Genomic DNA, 26693 nt, shown 5'->3' on the forward strand with positions numbered 1-26693 from the left:
TCTGAGCTCAGACGTCAGGTGCTACAACTACAGCTAATGCCCATAAATGAATTAGTAACTGGTAGTTAATGTACTGCAATGAATATGCTTCTTAGATAATCCACTAAAAACAACAACAAAAATCAGTTCATCTATACAATAGTGGCATCAGCTGTGGTTGCAGCACCTTGACGTGTGCTACTACTAAAAGGTCATTGACCCATATAATGATTAAGGCTCTATTTCTATTGAATTCTACTTTCTTATGTCCTCCTTTCAAATCATACTTTCTCATGATGTTTCCAGAGCTTAACAACATTTACATATATTGTCGTCACAATGTCTATTCATTAAATAATTCTAAAATAATTGGTTTAGGTAGACTATCTGGGATCTATTTTAAGTAAATAGTTTGTGACCACCCCAGAGAAGCTGACTCAAGATCACACCTGGAGAAACCCTTTATATTTGTCATCTTCGCAGAACAATGCAATGAGACCTGTCCTTTCCCCATTTTCTAAAAGTGAACATAGTCTGGTGGATATAATCCAGTCCACTGGTTCAGCATGCATGGACACAGAGGGAGCACAGGGTAATCATCAATTACTTCACTAAAATGGGCACTTTTGAAAAACTTTTTCATCACATTTTGTTTGTTAACTTCTTCATTTGGCTTTACGGGAAAAAATGCATATCTGAAAGAATTCCAGGCAATGACCTAATTGACTCTGGGAGAGTTCCCATCGTATCTGCCGTACAGTGGTAGCCGAGAGACTATACACTAGCCGGTTTCTACAGCCTCACCCTGGCTCCGTAGAGGGGGGTTGTGGGATTGGGCAGCTGCGCCCTGCCCCCCATCCCTATGCCTCTTTTGACTGGCATCAGCAACTGGCTTCTGTCTATTTTCTGCCCCCTCTGTCATCTCCAGACAGCCCAGACTGAACTGGAGTGAGCAAGCAGGCGAGCGAGTGCGGACTGTGCTGTCCCTGGCCCCTTACCCCATTCAGGAAACTTGCCCTGACACACAGAGCGAGTGCCACTCGCAAAAAAAAAACACACACTCACTAAACTCGGCCCCTCTTCTTCTTCCCTATTTATAAACTTGTGTGTTGATTCAGGGACTGTCTGTCTCCAGGTAGGCTGTGTATAATACATACTAACACACTAACCAAAGCTATGTGTCTTTCTCTCTATGGTTCTCATTGACTTTCTTTGTGGCTCCAACTCCCTTCTCTAGATACCAAGCAAAATACAATGGGAGACATCCTGCAAGTTAACCATCCGCTATCTACAGGTAAAGGCAACATTTCCTCTGATCTGAAATCAATGCTTGCTTCATCATTGTTTTTGTTTAGCTCGGTGGAGGGACATCACGTCCTACCGCTGCTATGTTGAAATCTGCTGCAATACCCATAAATCCTTCAGAGTAGGAGATACTGAATAGGCAGTCGCTACACAACACAACACAACACGGCACAACAACAAAGAGTGAGAGGGAGAACACACCTGTTGATGCGTTTGATTGGCAGCATCTAATACACTAACATTAGATCCAAGATGGCTCCCGCTGACTCACTTGTTGCCACCTCTGCCATTCTTGCCAGGCTGAACTACGAGCAAGTTTTTTTTGTAATGATCCTTCGGTCAGCAACCAACTACACACTCAGCAGGGCATATCACAGGCCATGTTAATGTTAGTCGTCTGACTCATTCATCACACACACACACACACACACACACACACACACACACACACACACACACACACACACACACCAGTTGTTGGTACGTAGCAAGCACGGGGTGTCATTGCAATCAAGAGTTTGTTTTTTTTATTCTTTTTTCCCCTTTCTTTTTTAAAGCAGTCCTCTCAGTGCTTTGGACAGGGGTCAGAATGAGGTGCTTGCGAAGGGACCCAGGGTCACATGCGGGCTGATTTTTAAAGGGCATCTCACAGTTACATATCTGAGCCAACCATCCCCCCCCCTCCCAATCAACCCTGTGTGTCCGGCTCAAACCCAGAGAAAGAGATAGAGAGAGAAAGGGAACAGAGACAGAGAAAGAGACTGTGGTGGTGGGTGAGAGAAAAGAGACACACAAGCACACAAGAGAAAGGGAGAATAGAAACACAGAGACAGAGAGAGAGAGAGAGAGAGAGAGAGAGAGAGAGAGAGAGAGAGAGAGAGAGAGAGAGAGAGAGAGAGAGAGAGAGGGGCAGAGCAACAGAGTAAAAGGGCGACAGAGTGTGAAGGAGACAGAAAGAGATAGGGGGAGAGAAAAGAGACAGCAATAGTGAGGGAGAGAGACAGGGAGACAGATAGAGCAACAGTGAAAGAGAGAGAGCGTGATAGAGTGAAAGAGAGAGAGATAGAGAGAGCGAGAGAGAGAGAGAGACGTTGAGAGGGGGGAAGAGATACAGAGTATGACAGAGAGAGAGAGAGAGAGAGAGAGAGAGAGAGAGAGAGAGAGAGAGAGAGAGAGAGAGAGAGAGGAGAGTGGGCTTCATGCAACTGCAGTGTCAGCAGTGCTGCCTTTGTGCGGCACAATGGGCCAACTTGTTTTCCTTAACGCCGCAGCAGCAGAGCCATGTGACACAAAGCTTGTTCAGGGGCTGTGGCATCCAGACATTTGTTTGTGCCACAGCGTTGGAGATAGAGGGACCTCGCAGTGCGGCGCGCATGCACACACACACACACACACACACACACACACACACACACACACATTGACGAATGCCACACACACACACGCACGCACAAACGCACGCACAAACGCACGTGCAAACGGCACACACTTATGTGCAACCTTTTTCGACAGAGCATGCATGGGGCTCAATTAACCTCCAGACATGTCGGACATCCTTCAGTCGGACGAGATATTTTTAATGTGCGGACTGGACAGGCTTTGTCACTCGTCTCCCAGCTTCCAAAAATGTACCTAGCAGAAGTCTCCCGACTTCCAAAAACGTCCTTTTAATCCACCTGTACCTAAAGTGCCAGAGAATGTTCTTGGGTCTGCTTTTAGATGATGAGCCATGTTCCTCTACATTACAGACCATATGGGGACTGTGTGCTATGTTGTGTGTTTTTTTACTACTGTGAGCTAAAGTAAGGTCATCTTGCTCAATGTATACACACGCTAGCGGAGTATGTTGCTGATTGACAGTACAAGATAGTAAGTCCATGTCTTAAGTCCATGATCCTGACGCTGAAATGAGAAGGTAAGAAAGGAAGGATGGGGGTGTACAGAGCTGGCAGAAGAAAAGAGAGAAGGGAGAGGAGTAAAGAAGGGTAGGGAAAGGATGGAAGGAAGAAAGGAGTGAACGAGGGAGGGAGGGAGGACATGTTATGAAAGGACAAAGCACGTCTCTGGGTTACGTTGTTTCAAGAGATACCTCCAGTGGAGATATTGGGATATAAAACATCACAGGGGTGGTGGTGAGTTTTGCATGCGGGGAGCGTTTGGTGGGTTTGGTGGGTTTGTTGGCTGGGGATGGGGCTGGGAGAGACAGCACAATCACACACACAATACATGTTCACGTAAACAAACACACACACGCACACACAAAATGTTTTTCTCACTCCAACAAGACATCAGAAAGAAATGGAAAAGACAAATAAAATTTAAAATAAATAAAATGGTGTTAAGTGAACACAGAATGAGAAAGTAACACAAGCTACAGCACAAAAGCACAAACTTGAAATCCCACTTTGCCACCCTCCCCTGTGGCAAAGTGAAAACTTCCTTCAAACAGTAAAAAAGGAACACCAAAAACCAACTCCAGATTTTTTTTTCTCCTCAAAGCACACAGTTTAGCTATCAACACCACTTCATAACGGTAAAAAAGGCACACACACAGCTCTAAAAACTAAACAAAACAAAAAATAAAACAAAACCAAAAATAAAAAGAAAAAACTCCAACATACATGCATTCTGTAATCACCATTTTTGAGCTTGTTTGTGTGTGACTCTGACTCTAGGGGGGTAACAATGCAATTTCTATTCCTCAAAGCACCAGTAATCTTAACCGATATCGAGCCTGTCGAACCAGAGAGAAATAGATCAAACATGGGGGTCAGACAGTAATGTCCAGCATAGGAAATACAAAAATACAGAAAAAACTAAACATTACACAACACACACACACACTCTCTCTCTCTCACACACACACACACACACACACTTGAGGCATTTATGACGATTGGTGTTATTAACGTGTCTGATTGGTTTGCTTAGAAGGAGACCGAACAAAATAATTACACAATATTCTGTAGAGACCATCAATGGATATCAGTAAATGTAGGGAACATGCTTTGAAAGTCCATTTATACACAGACGACTTTGGTTTAAGTGTAAAACGTGTTGATATAAGCCTATAGGTTAAAAGTATCAGTGTGTGTGTGTGTGTGTGTGTGTGTGTGTGTGTGTGTGTGTGTGTGTGTGTGTGTGTGTGTGTGTGTGTGTGTGTGTGTGTGTGTGTGTGTGTGTGAAATGTGATTGTTCATAATGTTGGCCCTTTGTGTGTGTGACAGATGAGATTGTTGGTGATGTTGGTCCTAATTAGCCTCTCTCTTGTGCACACACACACACACACACACACACGCACGCGCGCACACACACACACACACACACACACACACACACAAACCTCATTAAGGGTACACACACATCCTCAAACTTACCCATAAGGTCTTTGGATGAAGGCAGGATGGATCTGGGGCATACCGAAGGTGAAGCCTGTGGAGGCACGCGCACACACACGCACACACACGCACATACACACACATACACACACACACACACACACACACACACACACACACACACACACACACACACACACACACACACACGTTAGACTGCTTGGCCCGTAACAATATCAGCTTGTTCAGTGTAACCAGAGACCTTTCCACACTTACTTGACTCTCAATAAGAAGAGAGAAAAAACACCCTGCTAAATAAAATATATAGTGCCGCTAATAGAATTGCCTTGAAGTCTCCATACAACCCAAACCCCTCTACAGTCCAAAATCCTGAGATGGGTTTGATCAATGTTTATGATTAATGACGACCCTATCATTTCACTACATGTGACAAATAAAGATGCACTTGCCTTGATTTACAAGAAAACATCGTGAAGTGTTTTTGAAGCAATATCAGGTGTCTGCCACAAAAAAATAGCCCACCACTGCTCCAGAATAACACCCGTAACACATACTAAAATGTGTTTACAATAGAAGTTTTGTTATGATTAAATTACTTTTAAAATAGTTAGAGACAGAAAAAAAATCAGATATTATCGGACTACAGTAACAGCATCCCAAGAAATGACATCAATGCCCCAAAGCATGATACACATTGCATCAGTAAATTACACACACACACACACACACACACACACACACACACACACACACACACACACACACACACACACACACACACACACACACACACACACGCCATAGCTTACCTGGTTGCATCACCCTCGGCTTGGCCCCCAGGTATGCCAAGTTGACGTTGGCCTTTCTGCCGTCGATGATGGGGTTGGGGTCTTTACATGCCCGGTCTGCGGCCGACCGGTCCGCCATTGTCACCTATACAAAAGAGCAGGGGCCAGACCACACAGTCAATGGGGTGGTGGAGAAGGCTCCCACAGTCTTTTTTATATAGATATAGATATATTTTTGGTTTGTTCATTATATGCAGTGTTGCATTACATCAGAATCACAGCATTAACAAAGCAAGTGAAATCATAGATATAAATTGACCCACAACCCAGTTTGTTTCTTTTGGATCTATTCAGCTATAATAGGGATCAAGTAAGGCTCTATTTTCGCTTTTGAAAACTACATAAGCTATAGAATATAATACATGATTGGAGGGGTGCTTTGGAAAGTGCTCTTTTGAGGCAACATGACAACAATAACTATATCTAAGTATATTGTCTTAAAATAAGCAGCCTATTGGGTTTAGATGGGTGCTCTGGAAAGTGTAACCTACTGTGTGTCTATGATTAGTGATTTGAGTCAGCAAACAGTGAGTGTCAATAAAGCAAATTAAGGCCATTGACACAACCTTGTGAGGACAGGCTAGTCTTTGGCCAGGGGTAGATGTTCACTCACTTCTTTTTTTCTGTGGCTCTCCGACCAACAAGAGGAAGAACCTTTCCAATCAAACGGTCAAGCACAGAAGCCAGAGTACAACTAGGCTGTGCAACAACTACTGTCATATGTAGTCTATTGCGGCAGAGGCGAGATGCAGTGGACAGTTGTCAAAGCCAGTAGCCTAGTTGGTTTGAATGTATAGAAACGTGGTTGACGTCTGGAGTGGCACTGTTTACTGTTTGGTACTTTGTTTACAACGAACATAATCCTTGATCAAAAACGTGCCAGCTGTGTCTTTCAATCAGACTCGAACGAGAACTGTCTCAGAGGCGTCATTATTTGATGCTTTCATGCCTGACAGTCGCCTCACCTATCAAGACTAGTTTCCATGGGGCATTTTCCTGGATGAACCCACTGCATGGACAGACTTCTATAGTGGTAGCAGTTACAACAGAGCACTCCGTCAAACAACCTCCGTCTGAGGTCATTTTAACATAGCCTATGAACTTACACGTTCATCTCGAGGTTATAGACCTTAGGCGCAATTAACTCTGGTGAAATGACAACAAAAAACATATCCATTAAAAATACGCTTCGGCATTTCTTCATTCCGAAGCACCACGTGCTCATGTTTCCACCAACCTGTGATCCAAGTTGGGAGTCATAGGCAGAAGAAAGCCAATTTTTAAATCTGAGGGAACTCAGTCGTCACAAGAAATATGTCTTGGAATTAATCACCATGTTGGCACTGTCGTGTCCAACTTGAAAACCGTTATTTTGTAACACTAATGTTCGAGAGGACAGATGAGTGGGGACATCTGTGGAACGATCATGAGTAACAATTAATGAGCACTTATAATGAGATGAAACGTTATGTGTCGAAGTGTTTACCTCACTAGTGTGTAAATCAAATAGCGTACAAGCTGAAGTCAAACTTTAAAAACAACACTGACATTAACATGAACATGTCTTTCAGCCTTTCAGGGTCATAACGCAGCTAGGTGTGGACCAGCTTTACGGAGAGGGGGAAGATAAAAGTTTAGCGCCTTAATGTAATGTGATGTAATGTATTTTTAAAAAGAAGTTTGGGTTACTTACAAATCCATAGCCTCTGGACTTGCCAGTCTGTCTGTCAGTAATCACAACGGCCTCCTCAATTTCTCCGAACACCTCGAAATATTTCCTCAGACTCGAGTCAGTTGTATGGTATGGCAAACCTCCCACAAAAATCTTGGTATAAGTCGTGTCCTTCTGCGTAGTGTGCATTCTCTCGGGTCTTATTAGTGCAAAAAACAATTTCTGAGCTGATTATGCTTTCACTGTGCTCGACTTGACCCAAACCTGATGTGAAACTAAACGCAAACTCGCAAAAAATAAGTTACTGACAACAATGACAAGTTACCAAAAATATCACGGTAGAGGTAGATTATATTTATCGTCACTTGGGTGAAATGTGGAGCGGATTGTCTTCAAATATCATCAGGTGGGTTCAGCTCTTCTTTGGGACTGTCGTGACTACCAAAATGAAGCTTGTGATCCATTCCTAAAAGCGACCCTTGTAGCCCCGCCCATTTTGCACAGCTCCACCCCGCGCGCAACATGCGCTCCTTCGACAGCAGGAGAGCGCGTGTATGGGGAAGTAATATCTGCCGCCAGTGACAGTATTGGTCATTACGCCAATGTTTTTTTCTGTTCAGTTCGTCTTTTAGAAAAATGCATACTTATTTGCGTTAATAGTACATTCTATTGAGCAACTTTGCTTTAAAAAATAAATAAATAACAGCCTGCAGCCATTAGACCACACATAAGTTTAACTCAGTGAGAGACCCAGTTGAAGTTCAGTTTATACGCTCATGGGGACCAGAATTAGGGATACGTCTTGTAGAGCTTTTAATGAAAAGCCTTTCGTCCCTGCGTTGTCTTGTCTCTTGGGAAGCCCGCCTCAGCAGCTGGTGGTCGGACTCAGGGGGTCGCCATTTGCTGCATGAGCCTAGGGGCCACAGGAACGCCTATGTCTCCCAACAGCCGTCCGATGACGAAGCGTGCAACAGGTGCAAACACCAAGCCTCTGATGTAGGCCTAGAACTACCTACACCAGTAGATAGTGTTACAGAACGCATCACAATATAGGCCTAGCATGTGTTTTGGACATGCGTCCATTTCTTTTGTGTCCTTGTGTTTAGACCCGGCAATGTGGCACTGGAGTTGGATTTTACTAGGCATGTAGCCACGATTCACCTGCGTTTTGGCATACACATGCAGATCTAAAAGTAAGATACACAATGCTCAACCCGTAACACAATTTGGAAAACTATGCGCAAACTATATTCTTAAGAACTATCACAGGAAAGGAAACAACAGGTCAAGCGGAGAGCTCATTTAGTAGGCCTAGTTGCCGTGTGTTTCCAACTAATGTTGTTACTTAATTTCGTCGTCGAGTAAAATGCATGGAAAAGCTTGCGTCATAGCAATATTTGCCTTTCTCTATAGTCCACAAAGGCTGCCATTCTCCGTTACTTCTTGCAATTAAACCCAGAGAAACTCGATACGAACTCCGGTGAATAATTGATAACGCTCATCACTCTGTAGCCCAGGCTATCTCGGGTTTGGTAAGTGCCTGTAACTGAACTCAGTTCTGTCCAGGTAAGCCTTCCACACATATAGGTCTATCATCTTTTGTGTGTGTGTGTGTGTGTGCGTGCGTGCGTGCGTGCGTGTGTGTGTGTGTGTGCGCGCGCGCACGTGTTTCTGTGTGTGATGGAGATGCGCGCATTCAGACAAAGATAATACACGATTGCGGTTTCTTTCCGCCATAACCACCGCCTGCTAGTTTCATTAACCAGCAGTGTGTCTCATTCATTGTGACATTAGGCCTATTTGAAGCCACGCGCCCGTTGTGGCCCCCGGCGCACAGTCGTGAGGCAGGAAATCGTGTCAGATTGCCGCGGAGGACAATGTGGGGGCTATCGCATTGCACAGTACCTCATCCTGGCTGCAAAGCTCGCCGATTCGCAGAGTTGTCTGATTCTTTGAACTGGTGCCCTATCAATGACATGGCCTTTTAGACTGTTGGTGAAAGCTGGTCAAAAATAAGGTTTAGATTAATAAAATAGGGGCTGGTTTATTTATAAAGAGCAAAACAGCAAGACAAAAGAAAGTTGAAGTAGCCCGTGTGAAGGCTATGATGAAATGACTGGCATCGTCAGCAAGTTTACATGCTACTACAACTAGCCTACTTAAAATATATAGGCCTATATTCTAACAACTATTTGAAATAAATATGATTTTGTTTCCACTGATAACTTTGCAAGTGCAATAAACTGTTCACTGGAGAAGAAGCAAAAGTACTATAGTTTTGAGCATAGGCCTACATATTTACAGACAGTTACAGTTGAGCATACATACTTTACAGACACATGCATATGTATAGCAGTGACACACACACACACACACACACACACACACACACACACACACACACACACACACACACACACACACACACACACACACACACACACACACACAACCTAAAATGGTGGGGACCCTATTCTGTGCCCCCCCTTCTCCCTGGGCCCAGGACCCAATTCTTTGCCCCCCACCCCACGGTGGCTTCTTTGTGTGTGTACACGCGTACACACACACACACACACACACACACACACACACACACACACACACACACACACACACACACACACACACACACAGGCTTTCAGACGTTACACCTGTTGGTCACAAATCTAAAGGTGTAAGGTCACCCAGCAACAGCTGAACCCCCCCCCCCCACACACACACACACACACACCAACAACACAGTCCATTCTCTCACCCGCCACTCCCGAAAAGCTATGACATTGCCACCCTTGGTTTGTGGCTCCCTGGCCGTGTACAGTTTAACTGAACTGTTGATTGTGAGGAAATCTTCTGTCTGTGACAATGTTGATCTGAAGGGTATAGTGATACCATGGCAATGATCCTCCTATCACTTCAGAGTCAAATAGGGTGTAATGTTATACATTTAGTTCACTATGATATTTTTAGCAGTTTATTTAGGCAACACAATTCATGGTTCCCATTCAGAAATGTTACCTTATTCATGAACTTACCACCATGAAATTCTAAGTATTCATTATGATGTCCTGGAAATTTTGTGAAATATTTATTCGTATAGCTTTTAGAGACTTTTGCTTCTGAACTCTCCAATTGTAACCATCATGAACCATCAACTGGTGTAGTCCCCAGGTGATCCTTCAACTGGCTTTACCTCCCAGATGGGACAACTTGAAAGGATTTCACTTTCTGAAGACACAATATTCACAACTGCTTATGTCACTAACATGGCAGTAGATAGCAGGTTTTCTAACTTTCCTCTGTATGTCTGAACACTGGCCAGGGGCATAGCAGCAAATTGTGGGCCCTATGTACAATCAGCTCCCCCTATATCCATGGGGCCCTGGTGACTCAGTCCCACTTTACCCCCCTGAACGACACTCCTGGAAGATCTACATCAGACATATATCTAATGTATGAAGATATGCCTATGCATATAGATGTAATGAATACCCCGGAGATATGTGCTGCGTTTCCCAAAAACTGTTGAGTAGAACTTAAACCTATGACATATGTAGGTATCACATCATCACTAAAAATGTATACATGCACTATTTAACCTTGCAGGTGCACTTTGTACAAGCATTTTATCTACGTATGTGAGAAAAACTATTGTATGTAGGCCTATGCCATTATTGTATGTATAAACTTTTAGTGACATCATACTGTATATTGCCTAGAGGTCACCTGTATGTAGGCCTATTACTGGCTTAAAGTGATACTGTCCCATTTTTGGAAATAAGCTCACATTACACCTCCCCTTTAGTTAAATAATTGAGTTTTACCTTTCTCCTGTACGTCCTGCCATACTCCGAGTACGGCAGGGCAGATTTCACCTCCAAGCCAGCAGTTAACATTGAGTTCTATGAGACCGGTTACCCGCCAGCTGGTCTCATAGGACTCAATGTTAACTGCTAGCATGGAGGTAAAATTTGCACTGCCATACTCAGAAAACGGTTGAAAGTACAAGAGAAAGGTATAACTCAGTTATTTAACTCAAGGGGAGGTGTAATATGAGCCAAAAATGCGACAGTATCACTTTAAGTACTAGGCCTACTGAAAGAGATATTGCGTCATTTTTGGAAATAAGCTTATTTTACACCTCTCCTTGAGTTTCACCTTTCTTATACTTATGATTGTTCTCTGAGTCTGGCAGTGCAAACTTTACCTCCAAGCTAGCAATTAACATTGAGTCCTAGTATACAGTATATGAGACCAACTGGCGGCTAGCTGCTAGCTTGGAGGTAAAATTTGCACTGCCATACTCAGAGAACGGTTGAAAGTACAGGAGAAAGGTACAACTCAATCATTTAACTCAAGGAGAGGTGTAAAATAAGCTTATTTCCAATAATGGTACAGTATCACTTTAAATGATTTTGGGAAACACAGCCAAGAACGTTTTGTGTGGGGGTGTGTTTGTTTTTCAACTATGGACAAAGTTATTTTTGGATGTGCAGTGTGCAGACTAACCTTCTTCCAGTGTCTAACACTATTCGTCTAGCCCTTGTGAAAACTCACTCATCAATTTGGACCCACTCTCCAAAATGATTCAGTATCAGCATCCTTTTTGCTCCCCTCTGGTACATGAGTGGATTATCATACAGCAAATGTCAGCACCGCACATTGAGGAGCTGGCAATTCGGCTAGTAAACCAATAAAGGACTATGGCTACATATTAAATACCAGCACATGTAGAGGACTAATGGCTACATATTACATTTAAATACCAGTGTGACGGAGGCCAACTAGCAGAGTTTGGTGTAGACAGTTAGTAAACCTCCCTCGCGAGGCCTCATACAGTAGCACTGAGCTATCGGTCTGGACCTTCACTCAGTGGTATCGTGCTGTGCCTCCCGTGCCCGAACTGGAGCTTTGACTGGTGGCGGGTTCAAGCCCTGAGTGGGGAACTAGCGCAGATCACCTCAGTTAGACCAGAACATGTAGAGGACTATGGGCCTATATCAAATACCAACACATTTAGAGGACTATGGGCCTATATCAAATACCAACACATGTAGACAACTATGGGCGTATAATAAATACCAACACATGTAGACAACTATGGGCCTATATTAAATACCAACACATGTAGAGGACTATGTGCTTATAATAAATACCAACACACGTAGAAGACTAGCTGATATCAAATAGGGCTACCAACACATGTGGCCAAAGCAGCATCAGGCTTGCAGAGACAAATGAGTGACAGCTGCACACCCATACACACAGTAGTCTCTCTTCTGGTCTGTCTTTCATACACACACACGCATACATGGATGGACACAGACACACACACGCACACGCACACACACACGCACACACACACAGACACTTATATTCACAGCACAAAGACATTAGAATGCAAACAGACTACTGCATGCCTTCACTGTGTGCTGTGTAAATAATATGTTTTATTTAGATAGATACTGAGTATAATATATTTATCTTCATTCCAGAGAGAAAAAGTGGAAACAACGCTCATATTCAGGCACACACAAAACTGGTTGGCTTTGAGTATATGCTAAACAGTACATGTATACAACACAGTGTACATAATCCCTTACACACGCAAGGAAAGCACTTACAGAGAACAGAGTAAGTAGCCTTGAAGCAAAAAGAGTAGGGTACACTGAAATACACCTATACCTCTAGTGTTGACACACTTTGCGGAATGACTTTTTCATGAGACCTACTTTTTTTAAAGACAGCTTCTAAAGTAATTACAGATATCACTTTACAAGCTATGGTCCCAACTGAGTCCAAACTGCATCACCTGTTGACTCTGTCAACAGAGAACAGCGGCGTCAACTCAACATCCTTTACTGACCCACACATATAGACACTTGCCACCTAGTGGGGGAATTTGGCATAACCGTAATGATTCAGCTGTACACATAGTAGGCTGCCTAGTGTAAAAAAAAAAAGAAAAGAAAAAAAGAAGTTATGTTCTTGATATTTGCATCATTTACGGTAGTTCTTTAGCTTAGGATATTTTTCTTCTTGGCATTTAATACAATGTTTTGGTTTTCATTAATGATACAGTAAGCCCTTTCTGTAATATATACAGTATGTTTCTATTCAAAATACATACTAGATGTTTGGAATAGTAGTGTGTAAAAAAACACATAAAACACAAATTTAGGTTTAAAAGCTTGTCCTTTGTAAATAATCACATTGTATGTGCACATATTTGCACTCAGAGATTCATTAAATACATTTCACACTCACATCTCAAACACAAACATTGTAAGCTTATATTTCTTAGTTTAAAGGTAGTGTTATTTTTTCCCCAAATTGTTTGCTACCCATTCACAAATTTCACAAATATTTACTACTTTTATTTACTGGCCTAAATACAAAGGGTTTTGCAGCCTAGGATGTCTATGACCAGTAGATCCAATAATAATAATTAAAAAAAACAGACATGGAGAAGATCCACCAATGAACTGTGTTCATTTACAAGTCATACAAGATGACTACACAGAAATTGATGGTGGTGGTAAATATTCATGAAAAAGATAACATTTGTGAATAGGAGGCATACATTCTGGAAATGAGTGCACTCTATACTGTCAACTGCAGTACTTCTACCTCCTGTTCTAGTTCCTCAATGGGAACACGTCCAACCCTGCATTTAGCCCATCAGACCCGTAAGCATGGGGCAGCCATGACAGCTATTGAGAGCTGTGGTCTGGAGATGATATCATCACCAAGGTGAACCTTAGAGGACCTCAGGACTGGACTGGGACTACCGATAAGGCTTGGGTATTTTTGCACCGTCGCCTCTAAATTGTGCACCAGTCTGTAAGAAAATGACCAAAAAAACAAAAAAAACAATATGATCTGCCCCTGAGGTCTGTCAGCCCACTGGGAAATGCCCTGTATGCCAGATTTCCAGCCCAGGCCTGGAGGCACATCTGGGTGGATACAACCCTCGTGACACATTCATCACAGGTCTATTAGACCAACCACAATGCCACCACAGCCCCATAAAATATACACACTGTATATAGTATTACATATTGTGCACTGTACTACCGGTATATTGTGTACTATAAATATGAATGCACTGTGAAACACTCTTTGAGTACTGTGGGGAGTGGAAACGTGCTACACTGTATAAACTCACACTTTTTTACTACATTCCAAATTATGTGGATTGTATTCATGACTACAAGGCACTTGCCAGGAAAAAAGGTGGTGTCCTTCTAATCTGGCATTATAATCATTGCAATGCAAACGTCATTAAAGTCAATTGTAGCTATAGGAGCAGGGGTCAGTTGGTGTTCATTAATTACTGTGGGTACTGATTCAAATGACTCAAACATAACACACCTTGCATCAAGTGTGTCACACAGTTGACCAAGGTGTCACAGTTGATCCAAGGTGTGCTCCTTTTTTGTTCAAAATGTAAGTTCCATTAAAATATCTCTTCTATGTCCTCGATTTGTTGGAAAGTGGAGTCACTCTCCATGTTTAAAGAATCTCTCCTGCCGCCATCATTATCCTTATCTATCTTTAATGTCCTACCTTTATCTATCCCTCTGCTTTCAACCCCTTCTCTCTCTCCACCTCCACCACCACTCTCTCCATCTTCATCAATCCCCCTCTCTGACCCGTTTGTCAGGGGCTCGCTGGTGTGTTTCTGGGGGTCAGGTGTCTTGGAGGAGCTGGAGCTGGAGCTGGGGGTATCTGGTTGGAGCTGCTCCACCTCAGCCTGGCCCTCTGCCTCTGTCTCCCCCCGTGCCTCAGCTCCGTCCTCAGCTCCAGCTCCAGCCTCAGCCTGTGCCCATGCTGCAGCCTGGCGGTGGCGAGCTGACTTGGTCCTCAGTCGAACCTTCATCTCATCCTCTTTAAGCTGTGGAGCACAGGCAGAAAGTTGAGACAGGCTGGATTTTTCTGTTACCCTCAGTTTTATGTGTGCCATTGTTTACTTTTAAGATTTGTTGCTATACCTTTATTGCAGACAGGACGGTGAAGATGGTGACAGGAAAGCAGCAAGAGAGATGGAGGAAGATCAGGAAATGGCCTCTGGCCGGAACTAAAGCCATGTAACACTACGGTGCCTTAACCGTTCAAGCTATGGTCAAGGCCACATTTGCCATTGTTAACCCATTTAAGGCACCTGCAAAAAACGCCTGCTGAATGCCTAAACCCTTTTTGGAACAGGTGCCCTCAGCCTATAAAAGGCTAACTATCTCAGCCTCCAAAGCACATAAAAAAACATGAAGTGAGTTGCATTTAAAAACTAGGACGCTGGCCCTACCATGGCGCTGACGGTAGGGCACTCGTTTACTACATGGCTGACCCGGGTCCGATTCCTGCTCGGATTCTTTGCCGACCCGTCCCGCCTCCCTCTCCCAACTCGCTTCCTGTCACTATCTTCACTGTCCTATCTCATACAAACTAATAAAGCCCCCCCCCCCCAAAAAAAAGAAAAGCTAGGACCCTCACCTTGCATTATTTTGCATTCACTAAATCAAATTCACAATTTAATTTAAAAAACCCTCAAATTTGAAGAGCCTGAATGTAGTAAACGAGTGCCCTACCTTCAGCGCCATGGTAGGGCCAGCGTCCTAGTTTTGGTATGCAACTCATTTCATGTCTATGTCGCTCCAGGTGCCTAGGTCAATCCAGTGTAAACGCAACATCAGACTTAAATGGGTTAATTGGTGTTGATAATGCTGACACACTGAGGGTGGAGAGTGAAACCAATTTTTCAGTTGCTATAAATTTGAAAATGTTATATGGAATTCACAGTGAGTTGTAATGAAATGGTCCTGACATTTCATCAGAGAAGACTGGAGAATGATAAATACAGAGTTATGATCAATTGTTGAGAATGTAAAAATGCCAACCGACTGTTTTGGCTGTCCATTTCATTTGTATGTTCTCCTCTTGTGTGACAACTTTAAGGGGTGAGGAGGCTAAGATTCGTACTCTTTCTTCACTACTTTTAAAAGTGAACAAGAAGCATGTGGATTTCCACTCATGCCCTAATCCAGTGATTTTCAAACTGTGGGCCGGGGCCCACTGGTGGGCCCTGAGGGTGTTCAAAGTGGGCCATGAAATAATTGTCTAAAAAACGAAATAATATTTCTGAGTGTGTTGCTTGTTGGCTATATATTTCAGTTTTATTCATTATTGGGCCAGAGGTGGGCCCCGAACATTTGTGCAAATTTCAAGTGGGCCCCAAGTTGGAAAAGTTTGGGAACCTCTGCCCTAATCGTTTCAGAGAGACAGACCATAACAACACCAGTCGAATGTCCTGTTTGTCCAGACTACTGTTGGCTGTTTCATAGTTCTGTTACCTTAGCACTCTGCAGGTTCTGTAAACATTTGATGTTGCTATCGCAACACAGTTCCTGTCAGTGCCTGTGTGTCTGTGTATGTGTATGTCTGAGTATGTGCTGAAGCGTACCCATGTGGGACAGTTTCCTTCGGCAATCCACAGTATTTAGAGATACATATGATACAGATATGATTGTACATAAAGAACATTCATAGAATATTTACATCACATGTGCATACATTATCACTAAATGAATTCGTAGTGACTACAAACTCCATGGGCCCTTTAGACTCCCTATCTCACCTGCCGTCTCTCCTCTGGTTGTCTCCTCTTGTCCTCTGTCTTCTCTGGTGGTGGATGTGTCTCCTGACTTCTTCCTCTCCTTCACATGCTCTCTCCCTTTCTCTCTTTCTGTCTGTCTCATATGTGTGTGTGTGTGTGTGTGTGTCTGTCTGTCTGTCTGTGTGTGGGGGGGACTCTATCTTTCTCACCTCAATCTTTCTCATCTCCTTCTCTCTCTCTCTCTCTCTCTCAAGCTCTGTTTATTCATCTCCTCCCCACCTGTCATCTCTCACTCTCACTCTCTCTCTCTCTCTCTCTCTCTCTCTCTCTCTCTCTCTCTCCGTCTTTCTCCCACCTGTCGTCTCTCCTCTGCTTGTCTCATCTTGTCCTCGATGTCCTCCTTGGTGTCAGCTGGTGTCACTCCTGACGTCTTCCTCTCCTTCAGTTTCTCCAGTCTGGGTGGAGGTCTCCTCCTGGGCTTCTCCTCCGCCTCCATCTGCCACGAGGACAGGAAGACACAGTACAAACACCTCACTGACTCATTTCAATTCAATTCCATTCTGTTCAGTTCAATAGTGTGGCCCTGTGTGTGTACCATGGTGGCCTTTCCCTTGCTGGTGGTGCGTGGCTGTGCTGTGCACCATAATACTACAGACCTCTCCCGTGGTGGTTGTGCTGTGTGTGTGTGTGTGTGTGTGTGTGTGTGTGTGTGTGTGTGTGTGTGTGTGTGTGTGTGTGTGTGTGTGTGTGTGTGTGTGTGTGTGTAACCCGCATAGTCCGTCGGGACATGAAGTCGCTACCTCCTTGTCAACGCACAGTACGATACCGCTGAGCTAACCACAGTGCTACCAATACTGTATGAGGCTTCGGGAGGGAGGTTCACTAACGTTCCACGCCACACTCTGCTATCGGCCTCCGTTACACTCACCCCCTAAACCTCCCTCCCATCCGGGTCACAGCACCAGTGTAACCCGAGGTGTTCCCGCAGAGTCTGTCCCCCCTCTGGGTCTTTAACTCGCCACTTCATCAATGTGAGGCACTGCACAATACCGCTGGACTAAAAGACCAGCCCGATAGGCCAGTGATACCGAAACTGTATGAGGCTTCGGGAGGGAGGTTTACCAACGTTCCAAGTCTCACACTCTGCTAGTTGGCCTCCATTACACGTGCATGTGTGCGTACAGGCGCTTGTGTGCTTGTGTGTGTGCTTGTGTGTGTGTGTGTGTGTGTGTGTGTGTGTCTACCATAATACTATAGGCCTCTCCACTGCTGGCTGTCTGTGTGTGTGTGTGTTTATGTTTGTGGGACTACACAGCTACAATACAAGCCAATTAATATGCTGAACAGTGATGATAACAGTGCCACAGTGTTTCATCAGACTGGCCTGACCTGAATGATATGCGCTGAAGGACAGGCACTGGAGTAAAATGGACCTCCAACCTTCAACCAGTAGAGGTCACCGATGCAATGGTTGATGACCCATCAACTAGAGCGGGGGGAAACCTATGGCTCGAGGGCCGTTTGTGACCCTTGAGGCCGTTTTATCAGGCAACCGATATAGTTTTAATGTTATGTAGCTTCACATGAAATATGACATATTGTGTAAAGGAAACTTAGAAAATACATTTCTAATACAATCAAGATATATTTAGGGGACCTAGAGAAGGTGAGGTCTGTGTGTGTGTGTGTATGTGTGTGTCTGTACCATAATGCTGTAAGCCTCTTCACTGCTTGTATTGCCGGGCTGTGTATGTGTATGTGTGTGTGTGTGTGTGTGTGTGTGTGTGTGTACCATAATGCTGTAAGCCTCTCCACTGCTTGCGGTGTGGGACTGTGCTGCTGGGATGATGCCCTGACTCAGCAGCTGTTCCAGAATCTCACTGGACTCTTGTCTGGGTGTAGAGTCCAGGGACTGATCCAAATCACCTGCTATAACACACACACACACACACATAGAGAGAGAGACAGAGAGAGAGAGAGAGAGAGAGAGAGAGAGAGAGAGAGAGAGAGAGAGAGAGAGAGAGAGAGAGAGAGAGAGAGAGAGAGAGAGAGAGAGAGAGAGAGAGAGAGAGATTTTAAACATAGGACATTTTATTTACTGGAATAAAAACATCTATCAATCTATCCATTTATACACTATTAAGTTTATCTTTCTATTAATCCATGCACCTATCTATTCCATCCTTAGTCAAATAGTGTGTGTGTATAGGAGAGAGAGAGAGAGAGAGATAGATAGAGAGAGATAGATAGAGGGAGATAGAGAGAGATAGAGAGAGAGAGACAGACAGAGAGATAGGCAGAGAGAGAGAGAGAGAGAGAGATTATAAACATAGGCCATTTCACTTAGGCTTCTGGAATAAAATATGCATCTATCTATCTATCTATCTATCTTCATCAACCCATGCATCCATTAAGTTGAGTGGTGAGTGGTCAGTCCTTGGCACTTAAAGCATGACAGTCCTCTAATTTCAAAATCAACAAACATGACCAATACAACTCAATTGTGGCATGATGTAGTTTTCAGCCTATACTATATGCACTGCAGGTTGGACATTGTTCACATAATTCACACCACCACACCATCACCTCTGAGCGAGGGTAGCTGTCTGGGCATCGCTCCGGGCAGGGTCACGCCCTCGGCTGCCTCCAGGCCCAGTCCGCTGTCGGTGGTTTTCTTGGACACTGCCGAGTCTCCTCGGTCACTCCCTCCCGACCGCTGCACCTCCAGGTAGTTAAGCTGCCAAAGTTATGATCGTCTTTGGTTAGGCATTGGCCAAGTTTTCGCCAACAATATGGAGACGGTCCCACTTTCACGGCATGGGTTTAATCCGTAACATATGAGCGAAACACATACTTCTGATTTACAGGGGTGGAAAAGTAACTTTTTACTTTTACTCAATATTGTACTTGAGTAGCTTTTATGAATACTTTGTACTTTTTAAGTAATTTTTTAAATTAATACTTTTACTTGTACTTGAGTACATTTTGACCCAAGTACTTTACTCAATTACACTGGAACCTGGCCTGAGTACTGAGTAAAAAAAATTGACTGAGAGACAAAATGCCATGCACAATAATGCCAGAAATGAAAGATTGTGCAGGATGGCACACAGCATTTCCACTATTTTACTATCTTGTATCAATGTATTGGATGATGGCTGGTGCCAAGCAAGAGATAGAGGTTATGGAGGACGATATTCAAGAAAAATAAACATGACATTCTCAAGAGGAAAGCTAATTAAAAGTAACTAAGTACTTTTTACTCAAATTACATTTTAAGTGAAGTACTTTTTACCTTTACTTGAGTAGATTTTTAGATAGGTACTTTTACTTGCACTTGAGTAGAATTTAGGCAAAGTAAAGATACTTTTACTTGAGTACACATTTTCTGTACTCTTTCCACCTCTGCTGATTTATTAAAATGCGGCAAGGGAATAATGGAGACGCGCCTGTCTCACGTGTCAACAGAGGGCGATTCTTTTATGGGGTCGTACTGAAATATTGATGAGAAAATTCGAGGACCGCATGAATGCACCTTCGAAACACATTTATCCCAAACATCACAACCCTAAATGATGAATCTCATCATTCACCTTGCCAACTGCAGTTTAAAAAAGACAATTGATGTGTTGCGGTCGTGCGTAAAGTTCAAACAAAAGAGCGCCTACCTCCCCGTCGTCGGAACTTGGTTTAACAGGTTCCACTACTGTTATCCTGGAGCTTGCTCCGCATCCCATAGCTACTATCAGAAAGATAGTCGACACTATTCGGGGGTTTCTACTTTAGTGCAGCAGCCTCAAAGCACATCGGGTCAAAAAGGAACTTTTCATTACTGGCTACATTCCTTTACACGAGCTCCACCGACGTCGGCAAGGACTCTTTGGGTTGCCAAGGCAGGTTGCTACAATAAATCTGATCTGTTTTTTTTAAGTGACACCCAGTGGCCTGTTGCCCTAGAGGTTCAAAGTGACCGACAAACAAACACACACCCACACACCATTTGGGTCATGTTTAAAGGTGCCCACACACCATAAATGGAGATCTATTTAATGGAAACATTTAAGAGCAGGCATACCCTTGGCACAAATGGCACAAGCACCCTTAGTATCTGAAACAGTTCCATTTTGTTGCTACTGAAGCCAATGTAGAATAGGCTCTAGTCTATACAATGCCACCACGTTTAACCATGTTTGTTGTCAGCTTTCTTGTGCACCGTCAACCATGTAACAACTTGCTCCACTTCCCTTAAGGCCAGTTCACACCAAAGATTCGCGACGAGACGAGCTGCAACGTTCCAAAAACCAGCAACTGTCTGCAACATGCTGTTCTACTCCAGGCGTTCAGACCACTGCAACTGCAGCTGCAACTGCGACTACGTTCCTATAACAACGGTAGCCGGTCAATGGTAGTATTATGGGATGGTCAGGACCAGGCTACGTGCGCGCATCATTGGCGCGCACCCATCTGAGTTGTTTTACAAACGCAAGTAGATGCGCTGTTGAGATCAAATTAAATAAACTATTGTAGGTAGCCCTACATTTAGGCTACATTAGGCCTACATAGCCGTGCATTTTGCGCAAAAAATGTATGGAGCCCATTGAACGTGGGTTTTACTTGGCATACTTTCGTGAAAAGTTTCAGTTTCTCTGATATATCTCTCAAAACACCGTGGACGACTACCTACCCTCCTGCTTGCTTTCTGCGACAACACAACGAGAAGTCGCGGACAACTTAATGGGTTACATTTTAAGTTCTTTTGTGCTGTGTAGCTCTAGCAAATTTGCACATTTCCACGGAAAGGTGACTAACCTCTTGGATAGGGAATGCCAATATAGCCCTATAACAAGTAGGCATATAGGCCTAATAGAAGTCCTTTGACCAGGCGAATTTGTCAGCTTCGTATTACGAGTGTGCTTTTTTACGGCATCTGAGCTCGTCCATGAGATAACTTTACGCATGCAAGAAGCATCATGAAAGCTCATTTGAGTGACGTGCTTTTTTACTTAAACGTGAGGATATTAAAGAATGAAGACAGCAGATAGAATAGCCTCGGGTTAATTAAGAGATGCTGTCTGATGAAGGTTGGCCATTTATTGTTTTCTGAATGTAGGCCTAGAGTTTGCACCAGGCCATAACTTGTATAAGGGGTGCGCAAAAAAAAAGCCATAGATGCACTGCGATCAAAATAAATAAACTACAGTATGCCTGCTAGGCCTACACGCTGTGTATTTTGGGCAAAAAATAAAGGCTACGAAGATCATTGGAAGTGGGTTAGCCTATTTGGCTACTTATTTTCTCGAGAAAGTGCCATCCTCAGAAATATTTCTGAAAGCACTGTTACCGGCTGTCTCCAGTTTGCATTCTGTGATAACACGACGAGAAGCCGGCAAAATAAAGTTTGAAGTTCCTTTGTGCAGTCAGTGAGTAGCAAATGTGGAAAGGTGATGTTGTCCTCTTGGAAATCATTTGAAAATTATAGAAGAAGCGCAACACTGCAACAATTACGGTCATCTGTCTGTCAGACGGACCGTCATCAAAACCTTGACCTTAACTATAGGCAGTGTTGCGCTTCTTCTATAGGCCTACATTTCAAGTGATTTCCATTGCCATAGGCCTAGCTGCTAACCTGGCTCTCACACAGATGCACCTGCAAACAAAGATTCAAGGTGTGCAGAACACCCCCTCCGTCCTGTTGGAAATTGTGAAAAGGGATCGATATTAACAATGTCATAGCCTGTAAGACCAGGCAAAACGAAGCAGCCTCACGCTATGCGAGTGTGCTGCTTTTTGACGGCAGCTGATCTCGTCCGTGATAGGCTACCTTTGTGCAGGCAGATGAACAGTAAGCTCATTGAGTGGCTTGATTTGTTACCAAAACGTAAAGAGATGAAGGCATGGCCATATCTTATTTTTGGAAGGTGGCTGTTTGCTCCATAAAGGGAGCGCGTAAAATGACAAACCGCTGGCGCTGGTGGTCATGGCACCAGGGGATGCAGGTAGTCCCCCAGACAGCACGAAGCATCTTGCCGACGTTGGCTATTGGGCGGCGACATCGGCAAAACGTCGAGGCCTTTTTTGCCTTATAATCTTCATGCCAATTAGGTTGGTTTTAGATCGGCAAAATAGCGGCAGAAAAGACGGTTTCCTGCCATGGTTTGCCGATGGTTTGCCAACTTAACCCCGACATCGGCAGTACGACGCTTTGCCGATCAATTCCCTGCAGTTCCCTTCCGATGGTTTGCCAACATAACCCCAACCATCGGCAACGCGACGTTTTACCGAGCAATTTCCTAATGTTTCCTCCCGATGCTTTGCCAACTTAACACCGACCATCATCTGACAATGTCCCAAACACAGTTTGCCGATGGTTTGCCAACCTAACCCCGACCATCGGCAACGCGACGCTTTGCAGATGATTTGAAGACACCAAAACCAAAAGCCAGCGCCTGCTTGCTTGCAACCTGAGCAGCGCGAGCTCTGTTTGAAATTATTTCAGTTGTCAAGGGAACGAACATTTTCCGTTTACTTTACTGGACGTCGCAGCAGTAGTATTAGCCACCGCAATCGTTTTTAGTTAGGCATTACCATTATTTCTGTTGAAATGTAGGTTTCAGCATTACAAGTCAGGCTTGATTAAACATTAAATTAGGTTGCTGAAATAAATCTCTTCACCTGTCATGCTGTCTCGAATGACCTCATCGAGTTTCTAATCGATATCCGACCTCACTTTTCTTACCGTTAGCAAGTTAGCTAACGTGTCAAACGTACCCAGCAACCAGGTGAGTTTTTGTTTGGTTTTATAAGTTATAGTTTGAGATGTCACATTGTATGTAGGTCGTGTGTAGTCTAACAGCGTTTTCTATTGTAATACAAATGTAGGCATACTGCTCCCGTAATCAAGTTTCCTGCTGGAGTCGGGCTGTTGATTCTTGTCTAGCCCATGATGACTGGTTGAAAGGACATTACAAAATAGGCTACGGTATGTAACACAACGATTTTCTTTGATGAACTTGCAATGCACAGGAAACACACACCACGTGAAGTGAGATAAAATAATATTGCATCACATTCATAGCCCTTACTATAAGTAAGTTAAAGAACTCCTGAGTTCATAGCCTTCACTGCAATGTGTTGCTCTCGTTTTCACAGTCAATTCACCACAAGTCAAAATCAGATCAACAGACAGGGACATCGGCCAGATATGCCATAACAAGAAAAAATGGTAAGTCTATCACTACATAGATCCATAACAAAATACTATTAGTTAAATCTTAAATGTGACCTGGTGGTATTATTGCTTGAATGCTTATGTTGCACACTTAATGAATAAGGTCCTCAAGTAGAGTTTCGCTGAGTTCGTTGTTTATTTACATTTTCCTCAGCATAACTGTACAGCTGACACCGCTGCCTTCTGTATCATAACAAAGCCTGTCACTTCCACGTTTCGTTCTTCTTATGTGACCGAAGTCACTGGCTACTGCACCAGAGAGAGTCTCTGCACTCATTGCTGGTCCTATGATGCCATCTATTGGCGAAAACGTGCAACAGCATAATTAAACTAAAAGGACAGCTTCTGACTGGACAACAAAAAGACAGGGAATGAGAATAAGGGAATAAGAAGAAGACAAAAACGGGGGTCCACTACACTTGCATACAAACTGTTGTGATGCTGTCACTCATTTTCTAGTCTATATCTTGGACTGAAAAAAGGATTACATTATTATGTTTTCAGGTGTTTTGCCCCTGCGGTTGTGAAGAGGATGCTGTGGAGGTGGCAGCATGAACGTGTCACACAGACATTGGCTAAACTACTCGGTAGGTACAACGAAATAAAAGAAACCACCCCCTCAACCCTGTTTATGCTGCACTGTACCTATTATAACCAGTTTTTATATAGATCATTATTTGAAATACTATGAGAGCCTTTCTGTTAGGATACTGTACAGCAGGGGATGGGCAACTGGAGGCTCGGGCGCCACATGCAGCCCAACTTCTCAATTTTTTTTTTAAAAAAAAGAAAAAGTACAGTTTTAACCCCCTATAAATCAATAGTGTAAGCATTCTGGTATAAATAAACAAAAAGTGAAGTATCCTTTTGTAAATTCTCTCAAGTGCGTGGTGATGTGGTTGTGGTAATTAAAAATGTTGGCCCACCTTACAATGAAAGTTGCCCACTCTGCTGTACAGCCTACATCACTTGTACATGTCCTTACCAATAGGACACTAGCTAGCTAAATGTAACTAATATGGTATTGTGAAAGTTATATGCCTAAATGTAAACCATAATATTAAATTGTGATGGACAGAAATCAACTAAACCAACATATTACATTGTGAATGTAGTTGCGCAGTGATACTGAGACCGACTTATTCCTGTCTTTATTTGCCAGGCTTCTACACTTGCCCTCAGAGTTCACATATGGTTAAGTGCACAGGTGGCCAGCCAGGTTCAGACTGATACTGGTAACAAGAGGAAAAACATGCTGATTGGTAAGTGAGATCCCTGCTAAAAAAATCCACACAGCACAACAAGTAAGCCTAGTTTGTGGTATCAAATGTAAAATGTAGTTTCATCAAAAAGTTGTAGAACACATCTGAATAAATTGCAGGCCATCAAAGTAGTGAATGGGCAGGGGAAAAACACAACCAGTAGGCTTATGAATTACTTTGACTCAGCACAGCACAGCAGATGTGATGCTACCATTCCTTGGGAATATGACACAGAGGTCTGCTATTCCATTGTAAATATTGACTGGAAATGTTCATGTTTCAACTGTTTAAAAACATTGGACTCAGGGGAAAAAATCTCTAGGTGTATATAAGTGAAAGCCCACCTTTGCCATTGTGGACACAGCACACAAGTATACACACAACGAAATTGCATTTTATGCCTCACCTGTGCAAGGGTGCAGCCTACATTGGCATCCCAAGGGAGCAGTATGTTGCAGTGTGGCAGGAAGGTACCATGCTTGGGGTACCTCAGTCATGGAGGATGGAGGAGAGAGCACTGGTTAATTACTCCCTCCACATACCTGGCGGGCTGGGAGATGAACCAGCAACCTTTGGGTTGTTCAGCCCTGGGCTACAGGACACCCTAACCGCTTACCAATGACTGCCCCACTTATCCATGACTATATAAAAAAATACCACAGAGTAGCGAGTACACTTTTAAATTAAAAGGGTCAATATAGATGATAGACTTTTCATCCACAGGCAGGACTTAGGCTACATACAGTAGATGGTGAATCTGCTTACAAAAACTGTTCTCAATAAATAGTTGTAAACTTTTGACATGTCAAAGTCATAGCCTAAACTGTAGGGTATGTTCTCATGTAAAGGGTGATTTTCACATCCAGCCCATGTTCACAGATTTTTTTTTTTCTCCTGCAGGAATGATTCAACGATGGACATTTTGCTTAATTGTGGAATAAATAAATGGAAAAACGTCTATGATGTCTTGTGTTTTCATTGGTGAGGCATATGGTGAAGCAGGAAGACCTCAAATAAGGCGGAATTCCACTGCAGCGGTGAGAACATTCAGACGTCTTTTTGTTTATGGAAAGAGCTGATTTTCTGGCATGCTAGGTGATTTTCTGACATGCTAGTTTCATAACTGCAACCTAAAATCAGCTGTTCCTCGAGACGTCCGGATGCTTTCCTCGCGCAGATGGGGTACGTCGAGTAGGTCGTAATTAAGTCGTAATTAAATCGGTTAAACATTGGCTCATGAGCGGATATAAGGCGGGCAACCGTCGGCTCATGGTAGGACTATAAATAATTATATCGGCATAACGTTGGCTCTCCATCGCCTGTCGCCTATTTGCCGACGTCTGCCCAACATCTTGCCGATGAGCAAACGGTCCTTTCAAAGACGTCGTGCCGATGTATTTTACATCGGGCAAAAAGCATCTTGCCAACGT

At 43.5% G+C, this 26693-nt stretch overlaps 2 protein-coding genes and 1 long non-coding RNA gene across 5 annotated transcripts in view; 1 reads left to right on the top strand and 2 right to left on the bottom strand.

Moving 5' to 3' along the window:
- Nucleotides 1-7593, bottom strand: part of rbm24a (RNA binding motif protein 24a) — a 10565-nt gene extending 2972 nt beyond the window's left edge. The window contains exons 1-3 of the mRNA XM_063185202.1: nucleotides 7185-7593; nucleotides 5453-5576; nucleotides 4662-4716 (exon numbers count right to left, since the gene is read on the bottom strand). Coding sequence (XP_063041272.1) covers nucleotides 4662-4716; nucleotides 5453-5576; nucleotides 7185-7352 — 347 coding nt within the window. The 5' untranslated portion in view covers nucleotides 7353-7593. The remainder of the gene's footprint in view (nucleotides 1-4661; nucleotides 4717-5452; nucleotides 5577-7184) is intronic.
- Nucleotides 7594-12606: 5013 nt separating this feature from the next.
- Nucleotides 12607-21363, bottom strand: stmnd1 (stathmin domain containing 1). 3 transcript variants are annotated; one of them, XM_063184699.1, is made up of 6 exons: nucleotides 20442-21363; nucleotides 19360-19510; nucleotides 18566-18702; nucleotides 17129-17269; nucleotides 14730-15057; nucleotides 12607-13105 (listed from the first exon to the last, which is right to left on the bottom strand). In XM_063184699.1, the coding sequence occupies exons 1-6, from the start codon at nucleotides 20508-20510 to the stop codon at nucleotides 13050-13052; spliced, it is 882 nt and encodes a 293-aa protein (XP_063040769.1). In that variant the 5' UTR covers nucleotides 20511-21363; the 3' UTR covers nucleotides 12607-13049. The 3 variants fall into 3 exon arrangements, with proteins under 3 accessions (XP_063040769.1, XP_063040767.1, XP_063040766.1); XM_063184697.1 differs by having other exon boundaries at nucleotides 12607-15057; nucleotides 18566-18699; XM_063184696.1 differs by having other exon boundaries at nucleotides 12607-15057.
- A 1436-nt stretch (nucleotides 21364-22799) lies between these two features.
- LOC134435663 (uncharacterized) lies at nucleotides 22800-25251 on the top strand. Its single transcript, XR_010032059.1, has 5 exons — nucleotides 22800-23552; nucleotides 23653-23752; nucleotides 23923-23995; nucleotides 24506-24588; nucleotides 25164-25251. It is a non-coding gene; the product is annotated as an uncharacterized LOC134435663 (long non-coding RNA).
- Nucleotides 25252-26693: the final 1442 nt, after the last annotated feature.

Source organism: Engraulis encrasicolus, chromosome 20, assembly GCF_034702125.1.
Source record: "Engraulis encrasicolus isolate BLACKSEA-1 chromosome 20, IST_EnEncr_1.0, whole genome shotgun sequence".
NCBI classification, from domain to species: domain Eukaryota; kingdom Metazoa; phylum Chordata; class Actinopteri; order Clupeiformes; family Engraulidae; genus Engraulis; species Engraulis encrasicolus.

Excerpts from the sequence above, each read along its gene's own strand:
- stmnd1 (XM_063184696.1), bottom strand. The coding sequence starts at position 20,510 with ATGGGATGCGGAGCAAGCTCCAGGATAACAGTAGTGGAACCTGTTAAA. Across the intron at positions 19,511-20,441 it reads CAAGTTCCGACGACGGGGAG|CTTAACTACCTGGAGGTGCA; the intron begins GTAGGCGCTCTT and ends TAACTTTGGCAG. Across the intron at positions 15,058-17,128 it reads AAGCAGAGGAGAGACGACAG|CTTAAAGAGGATGAGATGAA; the intron begins GTGGGAGAAAGA and ends TGTGCTCCACAG.